The 23579-nt window shown below is 55.9% G+C and overlaps 1 protein-coding gene across 2 annotated transcripts in view; it reads right to left on the bottom strand.

Moving 5' to 3' along the window:
• Positions 1-23579, bottom strand: part of RTN4R (reticulon 4 receptor) — a 78855-nt gene that overhangs the window by 50090 nt on the left and 5186 nt on the right. Inside the window, exon 1 of one of the 2 annotated variants that reach the window (XM_058851843.1) lies at positions 14572-14659. The exons of the other annotated variant lie outside the window; for it this stretch is intronic. Within the exon in view, the coding sequence (XP_058707826.1) occupies positions 14572-14635 (64 nt within the window). The 5' untranslated portion in view covers positions 14636-14659. Of the gene's footprint in view, positions 1-14571; positions 14660-23579 lie in introns of those variants that run through there. 2 annotated transcript variants of the gene reach the window in all.

Genomic DNA, 23579 nt, shown 5'->3' on the forward strand with positions numbered 1-23579 from the left:
GGGCTGCCAGAAACTCACAGGGCCCAAGGCAGTCCTGCCCAGATCCCTGTGGGATCGACCCCTTCCCGTTCCCAGGCTGTGGGGAAGTGGCACCAGGGGTGTAGGGGACAGTCCCCAGACCTGGAGCACCCCGGTGTGAACCACAGCATGGCCCAGCCTGGCCCTGGAGCTGGCACCCAGCCTGGCAGCATTTCCCACACACCAACATTCAAAGCTGGAATTAAATAGGATTGGCTTCCCAACAGAAAACACCCCCAAACCCAGTCTGCTCATCTGCTCCAGGATGAGGAATCCAATAAAGCCATCCAGGTGATTTTGGGCGGGGCACCATTATTCTGCCCCAATTTGAGCTGTCAGCCCCTTGTAAAACATGACATATGGCCCTGAAAATTCATCTTGGGCACCAAACTGGATTTATTCTGCTGTAAAAAAGAAAGAGACAGTGAACAGTGGCCCAGGGTCCTCCACACCACTGCAAACACACCCGCACTGATCTCAGCAAACAATTTATTTGATTCCCCACCGCCGCCATCCGTCTCTGCTCCATCCATTGCCTGACCAGACTGGCAGCAGAAGATGAGTTTTAAAGGTCACCACTTAATGATGTTAAGGAGCCATCCTCCCTCCCAGATAAAATACAGATCAATCTGTAATATTTCTGACAGGACTCTGCTCGTGGAGAAGATACAAGAGGGATTCTGTTCTCCTTTATGTTTCCTATGAACTCAAAGCCTTTGCTGACACCAGGCTGGGGCCAGGCCCAGCTGGAAGTGGCACATGCCGGGTGCAGGGAGCAGGCAGGAAGGGGTTGGAGTTGGGAGTGCTCTGCAGCATAAAGTGCTGTTAAATCTTTGCATAATTTAATGTATAAAACTTTGGCTCTTGCCTGTCCTGTCACCTGTGGGGAATCAGACCAGCTGGAGCAGCTCTGGACCCACTCTTCCCCTCGATTTCCACGCTTTGGGTGCCCAGAAGGAGCTCACACCCAGCTCAGAGGAGCTGCTGCTGCAGCTGCTGTGTGCTCAGCAGCCCTGGAGCATCACATCCCACATGGGTTTGGGATGTCTGGGATGCTGAACAGGCTCGGGGACAGGAGCACCTCTCTCTGAGTGTGGCATCCCAGTGACTTCCCATCACTGAGACAGGGCTGGGCTCCAAAATGTCCCCAGAGAGGCTCCCTGGGGACCACTTTGGCCAGACCTTCCCAAACCTTTGCTGAGCCATTTCTGGCTGCTCCCAAAGCACAGCAGCCACCAAGGGTTTGTGTGACAGCTCTGGCTCCCTGTGCCAATCCCTGCTCTGGGGAGACCCGGCAGCATCCCAGCCCCATCCCAAGGGATGCCCAGGGCAGCCCTCCCACAGCCCAGCCCTGGCACCTCGGCTCTCCTGGCTCTGAGCAGGCTCCTGAGCCCTGTCTCTGGAGACCATCGCACACCCTGTCCAGCCAGGCTCCCAGGCAGACATTCCCCCTCCTGAGCAGCCTGATAAAAAGGGAAATACTCTGAATCCACAGTCCTCAAACTGAAGCAAACGTCTCCATTCGGTATTGCACTGAAGAGGATTTAATTTGCTTTTGGCTGTGCAGCCTCTGCCTGAGGATGGGGTTTATAATTTATTCAGCAGCCAGAGCATTTCCGAGTCTGTCAGAAGTTCCTCGCAAAGAAAGCCACGGGGAGGGTGGGGGGGTGGTGTGCAGTGGAATTTTATTTATATTTTAATTTTTTTTAAACAAAGCAAGCAGGGTCAGCTCTGAATTTCTAAAGCGTCTGCGAGGTGTGCAGACTTTTAAAGCTCCCCTGAGAGAGCACTCACATCTTTTCTTCCATCCTGGCTTGTTCTGCTCTGCAAAGTCAATCCCTGAAACTTTGTTTTGCAAACAAACCAACACAAACCTGCCTGCCTTACTCACAGAGCAGCCAGGCTCCAACTCACTGCGGTTCCTTTAGCAAAAACAAAGAGCAAATTAACACCCCAGACCTCCCTTTACTCTCAAACAATTCCACAGGAAAACAATTTAGCTTTTACTAATCGAGGCCAGGAGTTTAAAGCAGCTTGGGCTGTGCACAGCAAACAAAACCAGGACGGTTTTTGTGTCTTTTCCCTCGGGCTGGGTTTCAGAGGAGCTCCCAGAGGCTGATGCTGCTCCAGCTGAGGCTGCAGGATGCTGTACCTTGGAGAGGGCTGGGAAGATGCTGAGCCCCAGAGGCCACTGGGGATGCCCCAGGGAGGGTGGGATGTGTGCACAGCCTCCTGAACCTTCTGCCCCCTGTGCCCTTGGCTCCCAGAACTTCCAGAGCCACCCTGGCGATGCAGCCCAACCCCCAAGCTCCACCTTCCTCCTGCCCCTGCAGAGGCAAAAAACGAGAGAGAGCATTTTGAGGATGCCTTAATTCAGGGATACCCCGAAAGGGATTTCCCAGGAGTACCTGGCAGGGCCATGGAATCCTCAGTGCAGCCTGGGACCTGTTTGGGATGCAGCTGAGCTCAGTTTAAACCCTCAGTCACTGTCAGGGGCTCCCTGTTTAACCCATGAGCAGTGACTGGGGCAGGGGGGATCCTGCCCCTCTGCCCCACTCAGGTGAGACCCCACCTGCAGAGCTGCCCCAGCCCTGGGGCCCTGCACAGGAGGGACCTGGAGCTGCTGGAGCCAGTCCAGAGGAGGCCACGGAGCTGCTCTGAGGGCTGGAGCCAGGCTGGGAGAGCTGGGGGTGCTCACCTGGAGAGGAGAAGGCTCCAGGGACACCTCAGAGCCCCTTGCAGGGCCTAAAGGGGCTCCAGGAGAGCTGGAGAGGGACTGGGGACAAGGGATGGAGGGACAGGACACAGGGAATGGCTTCCCACTGCCAGAGGGCAGGGAGAGATGGTGAAAGGAATGAGGTGTCTTTAAAACAAACTGTGCACCTACTGGTAGATAAAGCCAGATACTGAGAGGTGAAAGAAGCAATGGGAGGAACCATAAATTCCATAGGAATTCCACTAATTGACTCAGACTTTTGCTCACCCAAGGCCGTGCTAAATCCCCGGACTTAGGGAAAAAGAACAGAGACACAAAGAAAAAGAAGGAGGGGGATGCACATGTATTAGGCCATTCGGGAAGTCTGTATCTTACATTGGGATAAAAAGGAGGCTGCATCCTCTAGCACTGTGAGAGACCCCAGGGGAAATGCCCCATGGCCTGTCCCTTTATTTGAATAAAGTTACAGGGCTCCTCTGTCTCCTTTTTGGACGTAAACCTCTGGCATCATGGATTAACTTTCCTGACAATGGGATATTGGGCAGGAATTGTTCCCTGGCAGGGTGGGCAGGCCCTGGCACAGGGTGCCCAGAGCAGCTGGGGCTGCCCCTGGATCCCTGGCAGTGCCCAAGGCCAGGTTGGACATTGGGGCTTGGAGCAGCCTGGGACAGTGGAAGGTGTCCCTGCTATGGCAGGGGTGGCACTGGATGGGATTTAAGGTCCATCCCAATCCAAATGAGTCCATGATTTTGTGATTTTATGATTTTACAAGCAGATGGAATGCCTGACCAAAGTGAGATCCCATCCTGCCCAGTGTCCTACAGACACAATCCCTATGGAAAGGGTGAGGGGTGTGGAGGCTGCAGCACAGCAACACCTCCAGGGCAGTGACAAAGGGCTCTGAGATTTGGGAATGAGCAAGAGCTGCAATTCCTGTCTGTTTTACCTCTGAGCAGCCTCCAGGGACACAGTCCTGACTTGAGACCCCCATCTGCTGGGACGAAGGCTCCAGCTGACCTGAGAGCCCAGGACTGGCTGCAGCTGTGCACAGAACTGGCCAGGGACTGCCTCAGCCCCTGTGCCCCCAGGGCAATCCCGGGGCTCTGTGGGGACAGCTGCAGCCAGGAGTGGGATTTGAAAAGGGAAAAAGACTCCCAGGTAACTCCCTGACCCAAAACCTGCAAACCAACAAATCCATGGGGTGTCCCCCTGCCAGCCTCAGAGCTGCCAGGCCCTCAGCAGCAGCAGCATTCCTGCAGCTGGGAAACTTGGAATGATTCCACAAGGGGAATCTATAACTCAGGCAGGAAAGGGCCCTGTGGAGGTGAGACAGGGACAGACCCCACTGCCACACTGGGGGAGGGACAGGGGGAACACAAAACAAGCAACCATGGAATCAGAGGGGCTGAAAAGCCATCAGGCCCTCACTCCCCTGAGTCCCCAAGTGCCACATCCACAGGGATGGGGACTCCAGCCCTGCCTTGGGCAGCTGTGCCAGGCCATGATTTCCTCTTCTTCAGGTGTTCCCTCGGATCCCACTGCCTGCATCTCAGACCCCAAATAATGAGGATTAAACAGCAGTTCTGGTTGCTGAAGTTCCTGGGTCCCAGCACAGGCACTGAGCATCCTCCCCCTCCAGAGAGACCCCTCTGCACCCCCTGGCTGGGAAGGCAGCTCAGGGGCCAGCATGAGGGCCAGGGCAGGGCTGGCATTCCCAAATCAAGTGCCCAAAGGAAAGGGGATTGCACACTGCAGCCTGACCTGGGAGCACACAGCACTCGGGGCTGGCACGGGGGAGCTGCCTGGGAATGGGAAGAAGGGAAAAGTCAGGGTTGGGCTGGTTGGGAATGGGGACAGTGACATGAGGCTGCAGCCCCTGTCCCCAGGAAGGGCTGTCCCTGCTGGTGGTGCTCCCATTCCCAAGCTGCTCCATCCTGCAGCCCTGCTCCATTCTCCTCAGAAAAGCAGGATGTGAGGAGGGAAAGGTGCTCACACCATGGCCCAGGGAGCAGAACAGGAGATCCAGGCAGACATGGAAGAGCTGCATTTCCCAGCAATATCCCAACTCTGGAGCAGTGTGAATAGAAAAGAAATAAAGGCCTTAAATATGACAGATTAATGGGCTAGAGCTGAAATATGAGATTAGAAATTTCAGAATATGCCTGCATATTCCAGGTGCTCTTTAAATTTGTACAATCCAGTTACTCTATTATGTGCAATTTAATTGCCTAAGAAATCCATATCACTCCGTGCTCTCAGCAGCCGGAGCAGGGGCTCCTTATTTCTGCAATCTTTATTCAGGTTGGTTTTAAAGATTGAAATGTGAGCTCTCCTGGGTGCACGGAGTTTACTAAATCAAGTGCCAGCCTTAGGCAGGAGCACAAAAGGACATGTCCAGCAGCAGAGGGAGGCAGGGTCTGCATGGCCAGGCTGCCCATCAGCCCCTGGGGTTAACAAAATCCATGGAATCACCGAATCATGGAATGGTTTAAGTTGGAGAGACCTTGCAGCTCATCCAGTGCCACCCCTGCCATGGCAGGGACACCTCCCACTGTCTCAGGCTGCTCCAGCCCCAATGTCCAGCCTGGCCTTGGGCACTGCCAGGGATCCAGGGGCAGCCCCAGCTGCTCTGGGCACCCTGTGCCAGGGCCTGCCCACCCTGCCAGGGAACAATTCCTGCCCAATATCCCATCTCTCCCTGCCCTCTGGCAGTGGGAGCCATTCCCTGTGTCCTGTCCCTCCATCCCTTGCCCCCAGTCCCTCTCCAGCTCTCCTGGAGCCCCTTTAGGCCCTGGAAGGGGCTCTGAGGTGTCCCTGGAGCCTTCTCCTCTCCAGGTGAGCATCCCCAGCTCCCCCAGCCTGGCTCCAGCCCTCAGAGCATCCCATGGCCCAAACCCTGAACCCAAAATGAGAGGGTTTGGCACAGCCTGGGCAGCAGAGCAGGGCTGGCACAGCAGCAGGACCCTGGACACAGGAGGGTGCAGGGGCTTCTGCTGCCAGGCTTTGGGGGATGCTGAGCAGACACTGGGGGAGCAGAACCAGACCCCACAGACCCCAGGGCAGGGCCAGCACCACCCACCCCCTTCACCTCTGTCCCTGTGAGCAGAGGGCTCAGAGCCACTGCACTCACAGACTCCCTGACACTCGCTGCAAGCTCTGGCAGCTCTTTCTGAGAAAATCCCAGCTCCTGTGCCTGATCCGCCAGGATGGGAGGATCAGGGCTGATCCCAGACTGGGCAGGGAGCCCATGGGGATGGGCAGGAGCCTCTCAGCAGGGGCTGAATGCATTGACCGTGAGCCATGTCCAGGGACAGCAACTATCCTGGAATCTCACCCACAGCTGCCCTTCTCCGGGGCTCACCATGGCTGCCTGGACTGGGGACAAGGGATGGAGGGACAGGACACAGGGAATGGCTTCCCACTGCCAGAGGACAGGGATGGATGGGATATTGGGCAGGAATTGTTCCCTGGCAGGGTGGGCAGGCCCTGGCACAGGGTGCCCAGAGCAGCTGGGGCTGCCCCTGGATCCCTGGCAGTGCCCAAGGCCAGGCTGGACATTGGGGCTTGGAGCAGCCTGGGACAGTGGGAGGTGTCCCTGCCATGGCAGGGGTGGCACTGGGTGACATTTAAAAGTCCCTTCTGACTCAAACCGTTCTGTGGTTCCATGAGTGAAGCAGCAGCAGGGACCTGTCCTTGGATATCCCTGAAAGTGTTCAAGGCCAGGCTGGGCAGGGTTGAACACTCTCCCCTCCTGTCCCTGCCCATGGCATCCTGTGGCTCTGGGGGATATCAGGCACTGAACAGCAATCCCTGAGCTGGAAATGTCACCTGCAAATCCACTCAGGCCCCTCTTGGAGCCACTGGGCAGAGCCAGGCCCTGTGCAGAGAGATCTCTGTGAATAATCCGCTCTCAGACACTCAGCCTTGCAGAGGCAGAGCAACCAGCTGAGGGATATTTAAGGTTGCTCCTGAGCACTTAATATAGTTTATATTTACAGCTTAATGGCTTTTCGGCATCGCTAACTTCCACTCCAGCAAAAAGACTTCTACTGTATTGCCTCGGCTTAAGTGCTAACGACATCTTCACATTAATAAATATTTTAAAACAGTGGAACTCTAAACTCCTCTGGCACTGAGCCAGCATCCACTCAGCTGGAGACATTTGCACGTGAGGGAAAATAGAGGGAAAACCCCTTCTGGATCCTCAGGTGCTGCAGCAGAGCACCTCTGCCCAGGGAGCTGCCTTCTTCCCTCTCCTCATCCCAAAGCACGGCCTCAGGGATCCCTGGCTCCTGCAGGTCCTGCTCCCAGCTCTGTATCCCCGTGCCAGACTGCCACAGATGCTCCCAGGCTCTGCTGGCACTTCCCTTCCCAGAGGTTTCCTGGGGTTTCCTCCCAGATGATGGGGCCAAGCCCTCTGCTCTGTCCCCCACTGCTCCTCAAGATTCCCCTTCCCTCCCCTACACCCACTCATCCCTTTTTGTCTGAGCCCTGGATGTTGGGAATGGCAGGAAGAGCCTTCTGTGTGTCCTCCCACACCTCACAGACACCTCAAGAGCCTTCTGTGTGTGCTCCCACACCTCACAGACACCCCAAAGCTTCCATGGACACCCCAAATATCCCACAAGAATCCCAAAGGTCCCATATGCCCCCAAAGCCCCCACATCCACCCCAAAACCTCCACGCACACCCCAAACCTCCACTCACACCTCAAAGCCCCCACACAGATCCCAAACCTCCACACAGACCCCAAAGTCTCCATGTATACCCCAAAGCTGGACATACACCCCAAAGCCCCCATACACACCCCAAAGCTCCACATACACCCCAAGTTCCTCCCAAAGCCCCAGAAGGCAGAGCCATGGAGCCTTCTCCTGGCTGCTGCTGCTGCCTCCAGTGCCAGGGCCTGAGGTGAGGGATCCTCAGACTGTTCCCAAGCTCTGAGATACCCCCAAAATCCAAACAGAGCCATGGAGAAGGGCAAATGTCCGGCCTGGCTGAGTGGAGCCCTCAGCCAGGAGCTCAGCAATTCCCAGAGATCCCTTGGCCTGTGGTTCTCCCCCAGGAAGGGAGCTGCCATGGGGCAGGACAAGAATGGGGAGAGCTCCTGGCACACAGAAGGCTCTGCTGCTCCATGGAATCCTCCCCCTGCTGAAATCAGCATGCTCTGCTCCTCCAGAGGTCCTGGATCATCCACGCTCTCCCAAAGCCACATCCTGAGGCCCACGGAGCAGGGCAGTGCTGGGGAGCTCTCCCTCTCCTTGCTGGAAACCCCGGATTCCTGCCCAGCTCCTCAGCCTGGATGAGGCTGCCCCGTGCTAACCACACCAGCCTTCCCAAAGCCAGAGCTCTTGCTGGAAACCCCCTTTGGATCAGCCCTGGGGGATCCCTCTGGCAAGGGAAGGGCTTGGGAAGTGATGGGATGGGGCTTTTGTGTCCCTTCAAGGGGGACAGTGGCACCAGAACCTCACCAACAAGCAAACCCACGGCTGAGAGCAGCAAACACATCAAGCACATGCTGGGTCACTCTGCTTTGGATTCTCAGGATGGCTTCAAGATGGGAAAAACCCCACCCCACCTGGCTGTGCAGGATCCAGCTCCATAGCAATGTTTGGATTGTACAGGAAATTTTACAAAGCTCAGCTGAAGGAGAGCCTTGCCTTGTACAGGGAGAGATAAAAATCCTCTGTGCTCACAAATGAATGTTCACATCTGCTGTGCACAGCATTATCTCGCTCAAAGAGGGGAGAAAAGAAAGAAAGAAAGGGGAAGGGAAAAAAAAAAAAAGAAAGTGAATGGAACTTAGGATGCTTTTCATTTCCCAACAATGTGCAGCAAACTGTGATTCCTATTCATTAAGAGAGAAGATTGACATTCATTAGAGGGAGCATTAAATTCCTCATTCTTCTTCTCCCCTCAAAATTAATCCACAGAGGGTCGTACCCAGTCCTTTCGATATTGAATTTCTAGGAACTAGAGTGGGTTTTTTTTTCCAAATAAGACAAGCAATTACAAGAGGATACACTTCTCCCTGGAATGGGAAAACAGGCAGTGCCATCTGAACCCTCTGCTGCTTCCCTTTCCAGCTGCAGCTCCACATGTGCACCAGCAGCTCACATTTGCTCCAGAAGGAATTTAGGAAGCAACAGCTCTGCCCCAGTGCTCAGAATCACAGAATTCCAGCCTGGTTTGGGTTGGGAAGGACCCTACAGCCCATCCAGTGCCACCCCTGCCATGGGCAGGGACACCTCCCACTGTCCCAGGCTGCTCCCAGCCCCAATGTCCAGCCTGGCCTTGGGCACTGTCAGGGATCCAGGGGCAGCCCCAGCTGCTCTGGGCACCCTGTGCCAGGGCCTGCCCACCCTGCCAGGGAACAATTCCTGCCCAATATCCCATCCATCCCTGCCCTGTGGCTGTTCAAATCCATTCCTCCTTGTCCTGTCTGTACATTCCTTTGTAAATTGTCCCCCTCCAATGTCTACCAGGTTTGGATTTGTGTAACCACAAGATATGATCAGATATGGGAACCCCACCATCCTCCACACACATATAGCTGTGAAGGCACAAATATTCCCATTCCCACACCACAGGATCCTGCACAGGGAGGTCTGATCCCTGTGGAGGTGCCTCTGCATGGACAAGCCAGGAGTTGGTTTCCCCCATCATTTGTCCACCCTCAGCTGGATGCCAGAAGAACTGGTCCATCCATTATGGAATCTCAGGTGCCCAGAGCAGCTGGGGCTGCCCCTGGATCCCTGGCAGTGCCCAAGGCCAGGCTGGACACTGGGGCTTGGAGCAGCCTGGGATAGTGGGAGGTGTCCCTGCCATGGCAGGGGTTCTCAAGGTGACCTTTAACGATCCCACTCAAACCATTCCTGTGGCAGTGGTGGCTGGACACCTTTAGCACAGGTGCCCACAAAGGTGGGCTGGGGTGACCCTGGGTAAGGGACATGGCACTCAGTGTGTCCCACAGCTCTTGGGAACAGCTGGGGGCAGCCAGGGCAGCACAGCTGGGGAGGAGCCTGTGAGCACCTTCAGCACCCAGCCCCTGCCTCTCCAGACGTGCAGACATCCACGGGGACTGGGAGGCCTCAGACCAGACAGGCTTTTTACAAAAGCACAGCAATTTGGCTGTTTTGCTATTTCCAGGCCACACTCCAAGGTCCTGCCTCAGTCCTTAAGGAATTCACAGCCACTGAACCTCCTTGTAAGGCAGCACCATGAGCTCCCCCAGGACAGGCTCAGGAGGGGCTGCAAGGACAGGAGCAGGGGTTCCTGAGGGGCCAGCAGAAGACAGAGCAGTTTCCTGCCCCAGGGCAGGTGGAAAAGAGTCTGTTCTGCCTGTCTGGAGCCAGCAGAGCTCTCAGATGTTGTTTAGATTTTGTCCCTGTGCCTGGCAAGGTCTCCTCTAGCCCTGCTGGTCCCTGAGCTCAGCACTGGAGCCTTGGCATGGAGCAGGGACAGACTGGGGGCACACAGGGAGCCTGGACAAGAGCACTGCACAAGGAGCTCCAGAATCACCTCATCAGATCAGCCACCTCAGAGCCCCTCAAGCAAGGGGAACATCTCCCTTCTCACTCCGGGAGGAGCTGTACCACCACTGCCAACACGGGGACTGGGAGAGCTTGAGTAAAATCGGGATACTCCTTTGGCACAGTGTTCCAGGGACATAATCCCAGCATTAACTGGGGACCTGAGGGTCCCACCCAGGTACCCAACTCCTTCTGGCAACCATGGATTGACCACACCTGCAGCTCAAACCCCCTGAGTGGCCTTTCTTTTTAGGGAATGAGGAGTCCCCTTCACAGAGGTGAGGTTTGATCAGGAGATGAGGATATGGTGGCAAGTCTCTCTATTAGTGCTGGTTTCAGGAACACTTGACCAGGAATGGGTGTCTCAGACCTGAGAGGCACTCCTGGTCAAGGATCACACAAAATCCAAAGCTGGTCCAGGGATCAAGGCCCTGATTCAGTCCTTGGACCAGTTCCGATCCCAGTGAAACATGGAATCATGGAATGGGTTGGGTGGGAAGGGACATTAAACCCACCCAGTGCCACCCCAGCCATGGCAGGGACACCTCCCACTGTCCCAGGTGCTCCAGCCCCAATGTCCAGCCTGGCCTTGGGCACTGCCAGGGATCCAGGGGCAGCCCCAGCTGCTCTGGGCACCCTGTGCCAGGGCCTGCCCTGAGTAAAGAATAAATCAGGCCTTGGCCATTCCCACCCATCAACACAGCTTAAAGGTGCTCCTTAGAATGGTTTACATGAAAAGGGATAAATTTTGCTCTCATCTCTGGGATGAGGTTCTTCTGTCAGGCATTAAAAAGCTGGCCTGGTTCTCACTGTTTCCTACAGATAGGCCCAGGAAAATCCTACAGATGTCACAGGCCTTGCTCAGTGAGTGTTGGGCAGGGAATGTTCCACACCAACCTCTGCTGAGAGCTGGAAATGCTCCAGTCCCCACCTGCATTTGGGGTCATTCCCCAAGGTGTAAATGCTCCTACCCTTGCAGAGCCTGCCTGGCCCTGGGCTGGGCTGTCCCTGCTCTGTCCCCTGGAGCCTCACCCAGTGTCCCTGAGCAGCACCACCCCTGGGCTGGCACCCATCCCTGCCCTGCTCCCACCTTCCCATCCCCAGGGCTGGGACAAAGCCTGGGCTGCTTTCCCAGCCCAGCAGCTGCAGGGCTCAGCTGGTGCTGACAACACCAAGGGTCAACCCCAGGATGGGCCCTTCGCTTCCGAGCTGGGCACAATGATCCTTGTGGATCCCTTCCAGCTCAGAATATTCCATGATCTGGCAGATCCAAGGGCTCTGGGAGTTGCTTATGAACTGTCAGAGCAGCAGCTTTCCCATGTGGATCCTGCCCTGCTCCCTTTCTTTCACTGCCTTGCTCCCCCCACCTCTCACTGCTCCATGACTCCATCCCCATCCCTGTCCTGCATCCCTCTCCAGCACTCCCAGCCCTTCTGCCAGGGACTGCTGAGTTTATTGGTTATTAATCAAGGAGATTTGGATACACCTCATGATGGATTTGTAATTGCTCTAGTCTGACTGTACAGAACTGCAGCACACACAGCACAGCTCCGACCTGCTCCTAATCAGCGGCCAAAAACCAGGAGCACAGCAGATCTGGGGATCCACAGGGCCCCATACTCCTCCCAGAGCCTCTGGAGGTGTGAGTGCAATCCCAAACAGCTCAGGGTGCTCGGAAGGGCACCTCCAAGGCATCTGCTATTGCTTCCAAACCCTTCTTTACTCTCTACTACTTCCCAAAACCCCTCTGGGAGCTGGGAACTGAATCTGTTCTGTTGGAACCCACCACGTGGACATTCTGCCTTGCTCATTTTGGGCTGCCTTGTGCAGGCACCTGCTCTGGTTTTCCAGGTCCTGTTGGCCCAGAGCTGCCCATGCTGCTCCTGGAGGAGAGCCTTGGCCTGTCCTTGGAGAGCTCCTGCCCTGCTGACCCCAAGCATTTGTCCCACAAAGAGACAGACCTGAAGTGGCAGCTGAAGAGGACTCGGCACCAGGGCCACCCACCCCAAGCTGCTCACGGGGCTCTCCAGGTGTGCTCTGCCTGCCCAAAGCCACAGCTGGAGCTGGCACAGCCCATGGGGAATCACAGAACCGTCTGGGCTGGAAAAAGCCTCTGAGATTGTTGAGTCCAACCCTTAACCCAGCAGGGTTAGTGCCACTAACCCACATCCCAGTGCCACAGCCACACAGCTTTCTGAGCTTTTCCAGGGATGGGGATCCACCCCTGCCCTGGGCAGCTGTGCCAGGGCCTGACCACCCTTTCCATGCAGAAATTTTTCCAAAATCCACCCTGAGCCTCCCCTGGCCCAGCCTGAGGCCGTTCCCTCTCCTCCTGTCCCTGTTCCCTGGGAGCAGAGCCCGACCCTCCCCGGCTGTCCCCTCCTGGCAGGGAGTTGTGCAGAGCCAGAAGGGCCCCCTGAGCCTCCTTTTCTCCAGGCTGAGCCCCTTTCCCAGCTCCCTCAGCCGCTCCTCAATGGAATCATGGAACTATTCCATGAGAATGGTGGAAATGCTGTGGAGATCAGTACATCCACCCTGGCAGGAGCTGCCAAGAGCCACAGAGGTGATGTGGCAGCACCTTCAGGAGGGTTGATAAAGGCTTTGGTTATTCCAGTGCTGAAATTCCTCTCCCTCCCACAGTCAGTCCTGCCCCCACTGCAATCCCCCCTTTTGTTTGTCCCGCAGGAGCCTCCCAGGAAACTCAACTCTTCACCTCAGTCTGGGCTGAGCTGGGACAGTTCCACCAGCTCTGCCATCTGGGATTCCCTTCCTCTCTCTGAGCAAACTGGGAGCTCCCTCCTGCCGCAGCAGCACCCTCTGGATCCGCCCCTGGAGCACGGCACTGGCTTCTAAGCTTCTCTCAGCAGCAGAAAATGTGTCACTGCTGACAGCTCCCCCAGCCACGGGAACACAAGGGACACAACCCTCCCTCTGTCACTCAGGAGCCGGCTCCAGTCACCAGAATGTCCCATCCCGTCCCATCCCATCCCATCCCATCCCATCCCATCCCATCCCATCCCATCCCATCCCATCCCATCCCAAATCCCAAATCCCAAATCCCATCCCAAATCCCAAATCCCAAATCCCATCCCATCCCATCCCTGTGGACAGCAGGGCAGGGCAGCTCCTGGTGCTCCCTGGAGGAGCCAGCTCCATGCTGGAGCTCATTCACCCCCCCAGTCCCTGGAGCAGGCAATCCCAGCTTGGTGCCCCCAGTGACATTTCCCAGGAAGAGAACAGCACAGTAAATGCAAAGGTTAAATTTGCATATTCCTTGTGCTGCTCCAAAGAGCCAGGCACACATCCAGGAGGAACTGCTGCCAGCCTGGGGCACAGGAGCACCAACAGCCTGTGCCAGCAGTGCTCAGGGACCTGTTCAGGTGGCACCAGGCACCTTCCTGGGTAAGTGGGAAAGGGGAAACGGCCTCAAGCTGCACACAAAGGGAGGTTCAGGTTGGAAATTAGGGAAACATTCTTCACTAAAAGAGTGGTCAGGCCCTGGAATAGGCTGGAGTCACCATCCCATCACCATCAAAAAATGACCAGATGTGGCACTTCACAGTATGGCTTTGTCGCCATGGTTGGTTTGGTTGCTGAGAGGTTGGATTTGATGAGTTCTTTTCCAGCCCTAATGATTCCATGATTCTGTGACTCTCCACAGGAGCCTTTGGCTCTGGGAGGGAGCAAAGCCAAGGAGCACAGGCAGGGGAGGGGACACGGCTGTGGCCCTGCCTCTGCAGAACAGCCCAGGGCAGGGAGGAGGAAACCACCATCACCTCCTTGTCCCTGTGAGGGAGAGCGTGGCTGCACCCTGGGCTGGGCCATGGAGCCACCTCCACATTTCCTAACACAACATCTGCTTCCAACAGCGTCCTTGGGACTGCAGCACCCCAGGGTGTCCAGGAAGGGCACAAAACCTGCCCAGCAGAGCTCCAAAGGCCCCAGGCTCAGCACAGTGCTCCCACTCCACACCTCATGGGGTGTTCCACATCCAAGGGAACGATCCAGGAGAGAATCACCCAGCGGGGAAGGGTGGGAAGGGCTGGCTCTGGCTAAGCAAGGAGGGCTCTCTGGGACAGGACTCAGGCTCAGCCTAAAGCTCCCAAAGCACAGGCAGAGCCCCTGGGGCAGCTCACATGGGGGAGGTGCCAAGGTGGGCACAGGACCCCCCAGCTCAGCACCAGTCACAGAACCCCAGAGTCACTGAGGTTGAAAAAGACCTCCAGGTTCATGGAGTCTGTCCTTCAATCCTTTGGCACCACTAAACTGTTAAAAGAGCATTCCAGATCCATCATTTCCTATCACCTTCTGCTTCCCAAGCCTTGGCTGCTCCTCCAGGTGTTTGTGTGATGCTCTGAGGGATCCCCATTCTTGGTCTCACCTCCTTGGAAGCTCCTCTGGAACACAAACAGAGGTGGCAATGCTTGAGAGGGAGCAGAGGATGCCCCTGAGCCCAGAACTGTCACCTGAGGAGAGCACAGGGTCCCCAGAGGGGCAGAGGGCACCAGCTGCTGCTTTTGCAGGAGGAGCTGCTCTGCTGGGCGCTGGTGGTGCCTTCTTCCTGCATTCCCACAGGGAGCAGGGCTCTCTCCAAGCCTCAGCTCTCCTGCAGCCCTGCCAGAGGTGGGAGAGCTGCAGGCTGGATCTCCTGAAAACACAAACACGTGGCCCTTGCTGCACCTGCCGTGGACTTGGAGCCCAGGAGGCGTCTCCTGCCCTTGGAACACTCTCCTGTGCCATTTGTCACCACCCTGTCTCCTGCACACTGTCCCTCTGTTCCATCTCCATTTGCAGCTGCAGCCCTTTGAGCCCTGGCTGTGCCAAACTCTCGGTGTGTCCTCAGCATTTTGGGTCTTTTAGGAGAGAAGGGGCTGAGCAAACTGTAATTCCCCAAGGGAGGAGGCAGCGATTTACATCTACACCTTCCATTTCCTCCTCAGCCAGGTTTTATCCCCCTGCCCACATCATCCCAAAGATGTGGGAGAGGAGAAAAGGAGGAGACGAAGGAGGAGACGAAGGAGAAGGAGAAGGAGAAGGAGAAGGAGAAGGAGAAGGAGAAGGAGAAGGAGAAGGAGAAGGAGAAGGAGAAGGAGAAGGAGAAGGAGAAGGAGAAGGAGAAGGAGAAGGAGAAGGAGAAGGAGAAGGAGAAGGAGAAGGAGAAGGAGAAGGAGAAGGAGAAGGAGAAGGAGAAGGAGAAGGAGAAGGAGAAGGAGAAGGAGAAGGAGAAGGAGAAGGAGAAGGAGAAGGAGAAGGAGAAGGAGAAGGAGAAGAAACTTTGACCGGCTCCAGACCCATGGGCTCACACACTGCCCATGCAGTGCTGTCCACAGACCAGATGCCTGGCAGAGACTGACCTTACCCTCTGTTCAACACAACTATTTTGTTTTATTATTTTGATCCATGTCCCTGATTTTCATGTCCCTCCTGGGTGACAAACCAGCCATGTCCATTCCCCTTCGTGAGCTGTATGCCCATCCCACACTGATTTTCACCCCTGTCCCATGACAGATCAAGGGCAGCCCCCAGTGCAGCTGTCCCCATGCTCAGTCTGCTCCCCAGGTGTGTGCACAGTGTTACACACACAGCCCCAGGTGTGTGCACAGTGTTACACACACAGCCCCAGCTGTGCACAGTGTTACACACACAGCCCCAGCTGTGCACAGTGTTACACACACAGCCCCAGGAGTGCACAGTGTTACACACACAGCCCCAGGTGTGTGCACAGTGTTACACACACAGCCCCAGTTGTGCACAGTGTTACACACCCAGCCCCAGGTGTGTGCACAGTGTTACACACACAGCCCCAGCTGTGTGCACAGTGTTACACACACAGCCCCAGCTGTGCACAGTGTTACACACACAGCCCCAGGTGTGTGCACAGTGTTACACACACAGCCCCAGGTGTGTGCACAGTGTTACACACACAGCCCCAGGTGTGTGCACAGTGTTACACACACAGCCCCAGGTGTGCACAGTGTTACACACACAGCACCAGCTGTGCACAGTGTTACACACACAGCCCCAGGTGTGTGCACAGTGTTACACACACAGCCCCAGGAGTGCACAGTGTTACACACCCAGCCCCAGGTGTGTGCACAGTGTTACACACACAGCCCCAGGTGTGTGCACAGTGTTACACACACAGCCCCAGGTGTGTGCACAGTGTTACACACACAGCCCCAGCTGTGCACATTGTTACACACACAGCCCCAGCTGTGCACAGTGTTACACACACTGCCCCAGCTGTGCACAGTGTTACACACACAGCCCCAGGTGTGTGCACAGTGTTACACACACAGCCCCAGCTGTGCACAGTGTTACACACACAGCCCCAGGTGTGTGCACAGTGTTACACACACAGCCCCAGCTGTGCACAGTGCCCCACAGCCAGGCCCGTGTCCCTTGGTGATTTTGGCCCCACAACCCTGCCCCACCCCCCGGTCCCCTCGAGGCTTGTCCTGGCAGGGGGTTGTGCCCATGCCCTGCTCCTTTGCGGGCCCCAGGGCTCTGGGGAGGGGCTCTGCTCGGGCAGGGGCCCCAGAGCTGGCTCGGGGCTGTTTCCCAGGAGCTGTGGGTGTGCCCTGTCAAAACCTGCTCGCTCCTTTCCCTCTCTGACTCACCCAGCGAGGTTCTGGCTCCCGTCACGGTGAGAGATTCCTGTGCCACTAAAGCCCTGTCTCCATCATCACTTCTCTCCCCATGCCGAGTGTTGGGCTGGTTCCTTTAATTCACGGATCTCTCTGGATTGGCAAGATCAGCGAACACCAGCCCTGCGAGCAGGGAGGGCTCCCGGGGCTCTTCCAGCTGCAGCCCCTGGTTTGGAGCCGCTGGCTCGGTGCCTGCAGCGCCACAGGTCACCCCAGCTCCTCCCCTGGGGACACTCAGCCCCAGCAGGGGCCGTGGGGACGGGCAGGGGCACTCGGACCCTGGAGCAGCACCTCCCGTCCCGGCAGAAAGGCTGGGATAAGCTACCAGGGATTTATCAGGAGGGCCTCGTGCTCTGTCACACACAGGGGAGGCTGCTGGCGCTGTGGCACTCACTAAATCATTGTCTGACTGCACAGCCCCACTGCACACATGGCCACCACATCCCTCAGAACACACCCCAACACCCCAACACCCACAGAGCTGTCGGGGCGTCCCCAGCAGCGTTCTCACACTGAGCCTTACGGAGCAGCTTCAGGGGCAGCACTCGGGGCACAAATGGCAGGGCAAGGGAGTGGTGCTCACATGGGCCACAGTGAGGCCTCAGCTTTAGGAGGAGAGGAGCAAGTTAAACGCTCAGAAACCAAGATGAAACCAACAGAGCCCCAACACCTCCAGGGGGTCTGTCCCAGCTGCAGAGAGAGGAAGGAGAGTGCACAGCACCCAGGAGCTGCCTCCTAAAGCTGGGAGGGGACAGGGCTGGAGCAGGCACAGGCTGAGCTTGGGGGTTCTCGTGACTATAGAAACAGGACCTGGAATATATACATTACAAAAACATATATAAAAACAGAATCCTGGAATGGTCTGGATTGGGAGGGACCTTAAAGCTCATCCAGTGCCACCCCCTGCCATGGGCAGGACACCTTCCCCTGTCCCTCCCAGCTGTCTCTCCATCCAAAGCACTCTGCACGTGCCCAGGTGTCCTCAGGTTAAGCTTTCCCAGGCTCTCAGTAAATCCAAGGTCCCTCCGAAATGACCAAACCCAGTGTTCTGAGGCAGACTCTGTCCCTGAAGCCCAGATGGCCACCCCAAAGCTCAGGATTAATTGTAAGCCTTGAGAAACTCTAGGAAAGCCAAAAACAAACACAGCAAAAGCAAAGCATTTCCCACTGAAAAACCATGGCCAAGGGAAGGCTCTGCTGGGCTGGCTCCCTGCAGGCAGCTCGGGGTCATTTATTGTGCCACTGGTACAAATGTCTCTCTTTGGCTGTGCTGCTCCCCTGAGCTCCCTTCCAGCCTGGGAGAGAAGGGGACAGGGATTGGGCACGATTCTAGGCCAGCAGCACCCCCAGCCCCTCACAGAGCCCCTTCCCAGGGCTTTGGGACCACACCCAGAGGATGCAGCCTCAGGAAAAAAGGAATAGTGCTGGAATAGTGGGAAAGATGTTTAAACAATCACTGTCTGATTTCCACACCCCACATTGCCCCCAGTGCCTCAACACCAAAATTTGTGTCATGGTAGAAACTAGATCTTGATAAAAACCTGGGAGAAATGGTTCCTTGGCCTTGTGGGTGACACCAAACCCAAGGATGTCACCTTGAAGGTCACATGCAGCCCCTCAGCCAGGCTCTGCTTCCAAGCCCAGCTGAAGTCTCCTCTCACTTCACCCCCTGATGTCAGAAATCGAGGTTCAAATCTGAACCATCAAGGCCTGAAGGGGCTGAGCTGCTCCTCCTGCCATGCCCAGGAAGGCTGGGGGACAGAATCCATTTTGTGGCCTGAAATGGACCCAGCCAAGTGGGGATTCAGCAGCTCTGCACAGAGCTGTGTAAATGTGGGGGAGCAGGGGTTGTGTTTGGGGCTGGAATTCTCCAGGCAGGCCTGAGCTCAAACCATGCCTCTGTCAGACAAAGGCAAACCCAGCTGGTTCTGTCCTTACCTGAGATAAAGGTGAGTGGGGACAGAATTAAACAAATAATTAAGTGCAGGCAGCAGGAAGCTGGGCCAGGGCAGGCTCAGGCTGCAGAGCAGGGAAAGGTTCTTCCCCCAGAGGTGCTGGCACTGCCCAGGCTCCCCAGGGAATGGGCACGGCCCCGAGGCTGCCAGAGCTCCAGGAGCGTTTGGACAGCGCTGCCAGGGATGCCCAGGGTGGGGTTGTTGGGGGGTCTGGGGCAGAGCAGGGCTGGGACTGGATGATCCTGGTGGTCCCTCCAGCCCAGGATATTCTGTGATTCCATGAAACAGATGGCAACAGTGGACCAAGGCAACCAGGCTTCATGGTGACAATGTCCCCACAGAGGTCCCAGCCCTGCATGTGACAGGAGAGCCAGAGGAGCTGTCTCAGCTGAACTGTCAGGCAGAAGCTGCCAAATCTCTTTCAGCTCTGGGACACTGAAGGCTCCTCCAGCCCCCAGGGGCCATTTCCAAAGCAGCTCCTGTCCGAGTCACCCCACAGCTGGATGTGCCGATGTTCAGGGCTGCAGGGAAAAATTTCTTCACCAGTGCAGGGCAGCAGCAGAAAATGCCACAATCCTGGAAACCCAGAGCATCCCGGTGCTACCACAGGGTGCTCTACTCCTGACAGCAAAAGGGGCCTGGAAAAACGAGAGGGGAAGGAAACCTGTTTGGAAACTGCTGCTTCCTGCTGAGCTGGACAGGGAGACAGAGCCAGAGAGCCTCACTTCACCCAGAAACAGCTCCAAAGTGCCTCCAGCCCAGGGCAGGGATGTTCTGGGCAGCACAGAGAGCAGAGCTGAGCACCAAACACCAGCCTGCAGCACTCTCCACCCCACAGGACAGGATGCTGTCAAATTGTGGGATCCTGTGATAGGAAGGTTCCTGGCACAGGGGCTGCTCTCTGAAGGGAAAGGCACAGACAGCCCTCTAGTGTAAAGCCAATGCTAACCATGTTTGCACGGCCACAGAGAGCATTGATCAGGGCCAGACCCATGAGGATGTGTGCTTGGAAGGAACCTGGGCACAGGGAAAGGGATTTGCTCCCACCAGAGCTCCCACTGCTCCTGAAAACATATCAGTGCCACAGGGATGTGCAATCCCAGAATCCCAGACTGGTTTGGGTGGGAAGGGACCTTAAAGTCCATCCAGTTCCACCCCTGCCATGGCAGGGACACCTCCCACTGTCCCAGGCTGCTCCAAGCCCCATCCAGCCTGGCCTTGGGCACTGCCAGGGATCCAGGGGCAGCCCCAGCTGCTCTGGGCACCCTGTGCCAGGGCCTGCCCACCCTGCCAGGGAAGGATCTTTCCTGATATCCAATCTAAACTCACTCTCTGTCATCTTGAAGCCATTCCCTGTGTCCTGTCTCTCCAGATCCTTGTAGTGCAAGTTCTACAGGTCCTGGTGGCTTCCAGGTGACCATTTCTCCCTGCAGAGACAAATATCACATTCCCAAACTCTGGACTTTGTCTTAGGCTTTCCAAGGACCCTCTGGACAGGGGAGGGTGTGGAATCCTCCCAGCCTTACCCCAGCACCACACAGGGCTTCTGAGAGCCCAGCTTGCCCAGCAGCTCATGGCACATCCCTGACAAAGCCCCCATGGGAGCAGGGAAAGCTGAATTTAGGGGCTCCAAAGACATTTTCCTTTCCTCTCCCTCCCCTGTGCTGAAGGGCCAGGCTGAGTCCCCAGCTCCCGCTGCACGTGGCTGTGTTGTGCCAGAGATTCTTGTCCATGGCTCCCGCCATCACTCACAGCCTTAAGAAAGACGCACAAGTAAAATCAGTATTTAAAGTCATCAAACAAGCAGAGGCAAATCTGAGCAGCCCCACAATTCACTGTGACATAACAACCCAGGGTGCAGGGCTGAGCGCTGAGCCCCAGCGCCGAGAGCACAGTTCTGCCCACAGTCTTCAAAATTTAATGAAAACACACCAGTTTTAAACACTTCCCCAAATCCAGCTCGCAAAATCTGTCACTTTGATGTGAATGGTCCCAGTCTCAGACTAATCAGTCACTTTTACTTCCTCTTTAGTAGCTAAAGACGCAAATGAACTCCCAGCAAACCGCACAGCTCCGGGAGGAGAATTTAGCAGCCAGATGGTTCTTGCAAAAGATTGGTTTTTAACAAAAAAATAAAAGTGAACCCGTTTCCCCCATAATGAGATGACACATCACAAGCCACTGCAAAGTGTGATATTAGAGCATCACTCTGCTACAGCAATGCCCCTTCCTAAAGCACCATGTAAATCAGAATTATTACTAATAACAGATCAATTAGTGCAAGGCACTGTAATTATCCCGTGCACTCAGGGAAGAAAGGGAAGCATCACACTGGGATTGCAAACACCCCTTTGTTTCCAGTGGAAGGTGCAGCAGGGAGAGAGAAAACAAAGCACAAAGTGCAGGAAAGGCACCAGGATTCCCAGAGCCAGGGGAGGGAATGTGTCCAGCTCCCATGGGATGGAAAAGGCTGGGATGGGCTGGAAACTCCCATCCAGGCACTGAATCTCTCTCTACTGCTGTATCCATTTGCTTTCTCTGGACTGTTCCACATGCCCATGTTCCATGTGTGGAATTGCAGCTGGGGATGGGGATCAGAGCACAGCTGAGAACAAAGACTCTCCAGACCTCCATGGATCAAGGACAGAAGTGCTGGACAAGGACATTTCTGTGAGTCAGCTCCAACAAAAGGAGCACCATGGGGTAAAAAGGTTTGGATCCTCTCAGAATGCAGATCCTGGAAGGAAGAAGGAACCAATGTTCAGCGCTTGTCCTTGGCTGTCTGGGCTGGAACTGGGGCAGCAGCACAGGGAGCCAATCCCATTCCACAGGTGATCTGGAGATCTGCAGGGTGAGAACCCTGCACTCCTTCAGATGTTTCTGACCTACTGCTAAATAAGTCCTCAGCACCATGTAGAGAGAAATCATGTGCTGGGTACCCAAATGTCAGAGGTGAGTGGGTGGGTGAGTGAGTGAGTACAGAATTAAGAAGTAATATTGTCATGAATGGGACAGGAAGTGCAGAAGTTCTGCTCCTGGGGCTCCAGCCCCTTCCCCAGCTCCGTTCCCTGCCCTGGACACGCTGCAGCCCCTCCAGGTCTCTCTTGTCAGGAGGGTCCCAGAGCTGCCCCAGCACTGGAGGTGCCCCAGCAGGGCCAGCACAGGGGACGGGCCCTGCCCTGCTCCTGCTGCCCCCCAGGGCTGGGACAGCCAAGGATGACCAGAGATGACTTGAAGCCTATGGGATGTCATAGAACCAGAGAACCACAGAGTCCCAGAATGGTTTGGGTGGGAAGGGACCTTAAAGCCCATCCAGTGCCACCGCTGTCATGGCAGGGACACCTCCCACTGTCCCAGGTGCTCCAGCCCCAATGTCCAGCCTGGCCTTGGGCACTGCCAGGGATCCAGGGGCAGCCCCAGCTGCTCTGGGCACCCTGTGCCAGGGCCTGCCCACCCTGCCAGGGAACAATTCCTTCCCAATATCTGTCCTAGTATGTCTTAGAGGCTCAGGCAGAGGGAATTATGATGGTTTGGCTTGGCAAAGAGAAGATGAAGGGAGATTTAATTCCAGTCTCCACCTACTCCAAGGCAGCTGAAAGAATGGCAGAGCCAAATACCTGTGTGTGACCAGGTGACACAGCAAGGAGCCACAGCCAAGAACTACAGCTACAGGGAGGTTCAGTTCAGAAACCAGGAAAAGCTTTTTGATCAGCTCCAGCTCTGGGAAAGGCCAGCAAGACTCCATAATTGGAGGTTTCCAAAACTTGGATAGAGAAATCCACAGCAGACCTGACCTGAGGTGCAATAGCCCTGTTCTGGATCCTCTCACCAGCAGCTCCAGGATTCTGGGATTTGTCCAGGTTTGTGTGTCCTCAGAGAGGTCCCTGCCCCTGCAGGATGTCAGGAAAGGCTTCCAGCACAGGGTGCATCTGAGGACTACAGAGCTCCAGGGGAGCTCTATTTAATTACCATTGATGTGGGACACCAAGCTGGGGTGGCTGGAACCAGTCCACATAAAACTGGCCAGGGGCTTTGTCCCCAGCCAGCAAAGCAAAACACAAACACAGTCTGCAAGGGTCTGCTGCCATCCCGGGTGTCCCTGCTGCCACCCCAGGTGTCCCTGCTGCCATCCTGAATGGCCCTGTCATGACCCCTGGCTGTCACCCCTGCTTTTACCCCCTCTTTGATACCTCTCCAGCACCTGCTCCGACCTCACAGGGAGCCAGCACCATGTTCACCATCGCCAGCCCTGTGCCAGGGACAGAACCATGTCCCACCTCCCCAGAGGGACATGGGCCACCCACAGTGCTGACCCAGCCAGGTGACAGAGGGCTTGGGCTGCCTCAGCCAGACAGGCAACAGGGCTGTGGAGGAGGACAGGGTATCTCCATCCTGCAAAGACATCCATCCTCGGGAAGACATCCATCCTTGGAAAGACATCCATCCTTGGGAAAGACATCCATCCTTGGGAAAGACATCCATCCTTGGGAAGACATCCATCCTTGGGAAAGACATCCATCCTTGGGAAGACATCCATCCTTGGGAAAGACATCTGTGCTGGGCAGGACAAGACCCTGAGCAACCAGACCTGCCTTCAAAATCAGCTGTGCTTTGAGCAAGAGGTTCTTCAGATGCCTGCAGAGGTACTCCAGGTGTATCCAGGTGATTCCTCCAAAATATTCCATGATTTCATGAGAGAAAATATTCTGAG

This window comes from Poecile atricapillus, chromosome 16, assembly GCF_030490865.1.
Source record: "Poecile atricapillus isolate bPoeAtr1 chromosome 16, bPoeAtr1.hap1, whole genome shotgun sequence".
Classification (NCBI taxonomy): domain Eukaryota; kingdom Metazoa; phylum Chordata; class Aves; order Passeriformes; family Paridae; genus Poecile; species Poecile atricapillus.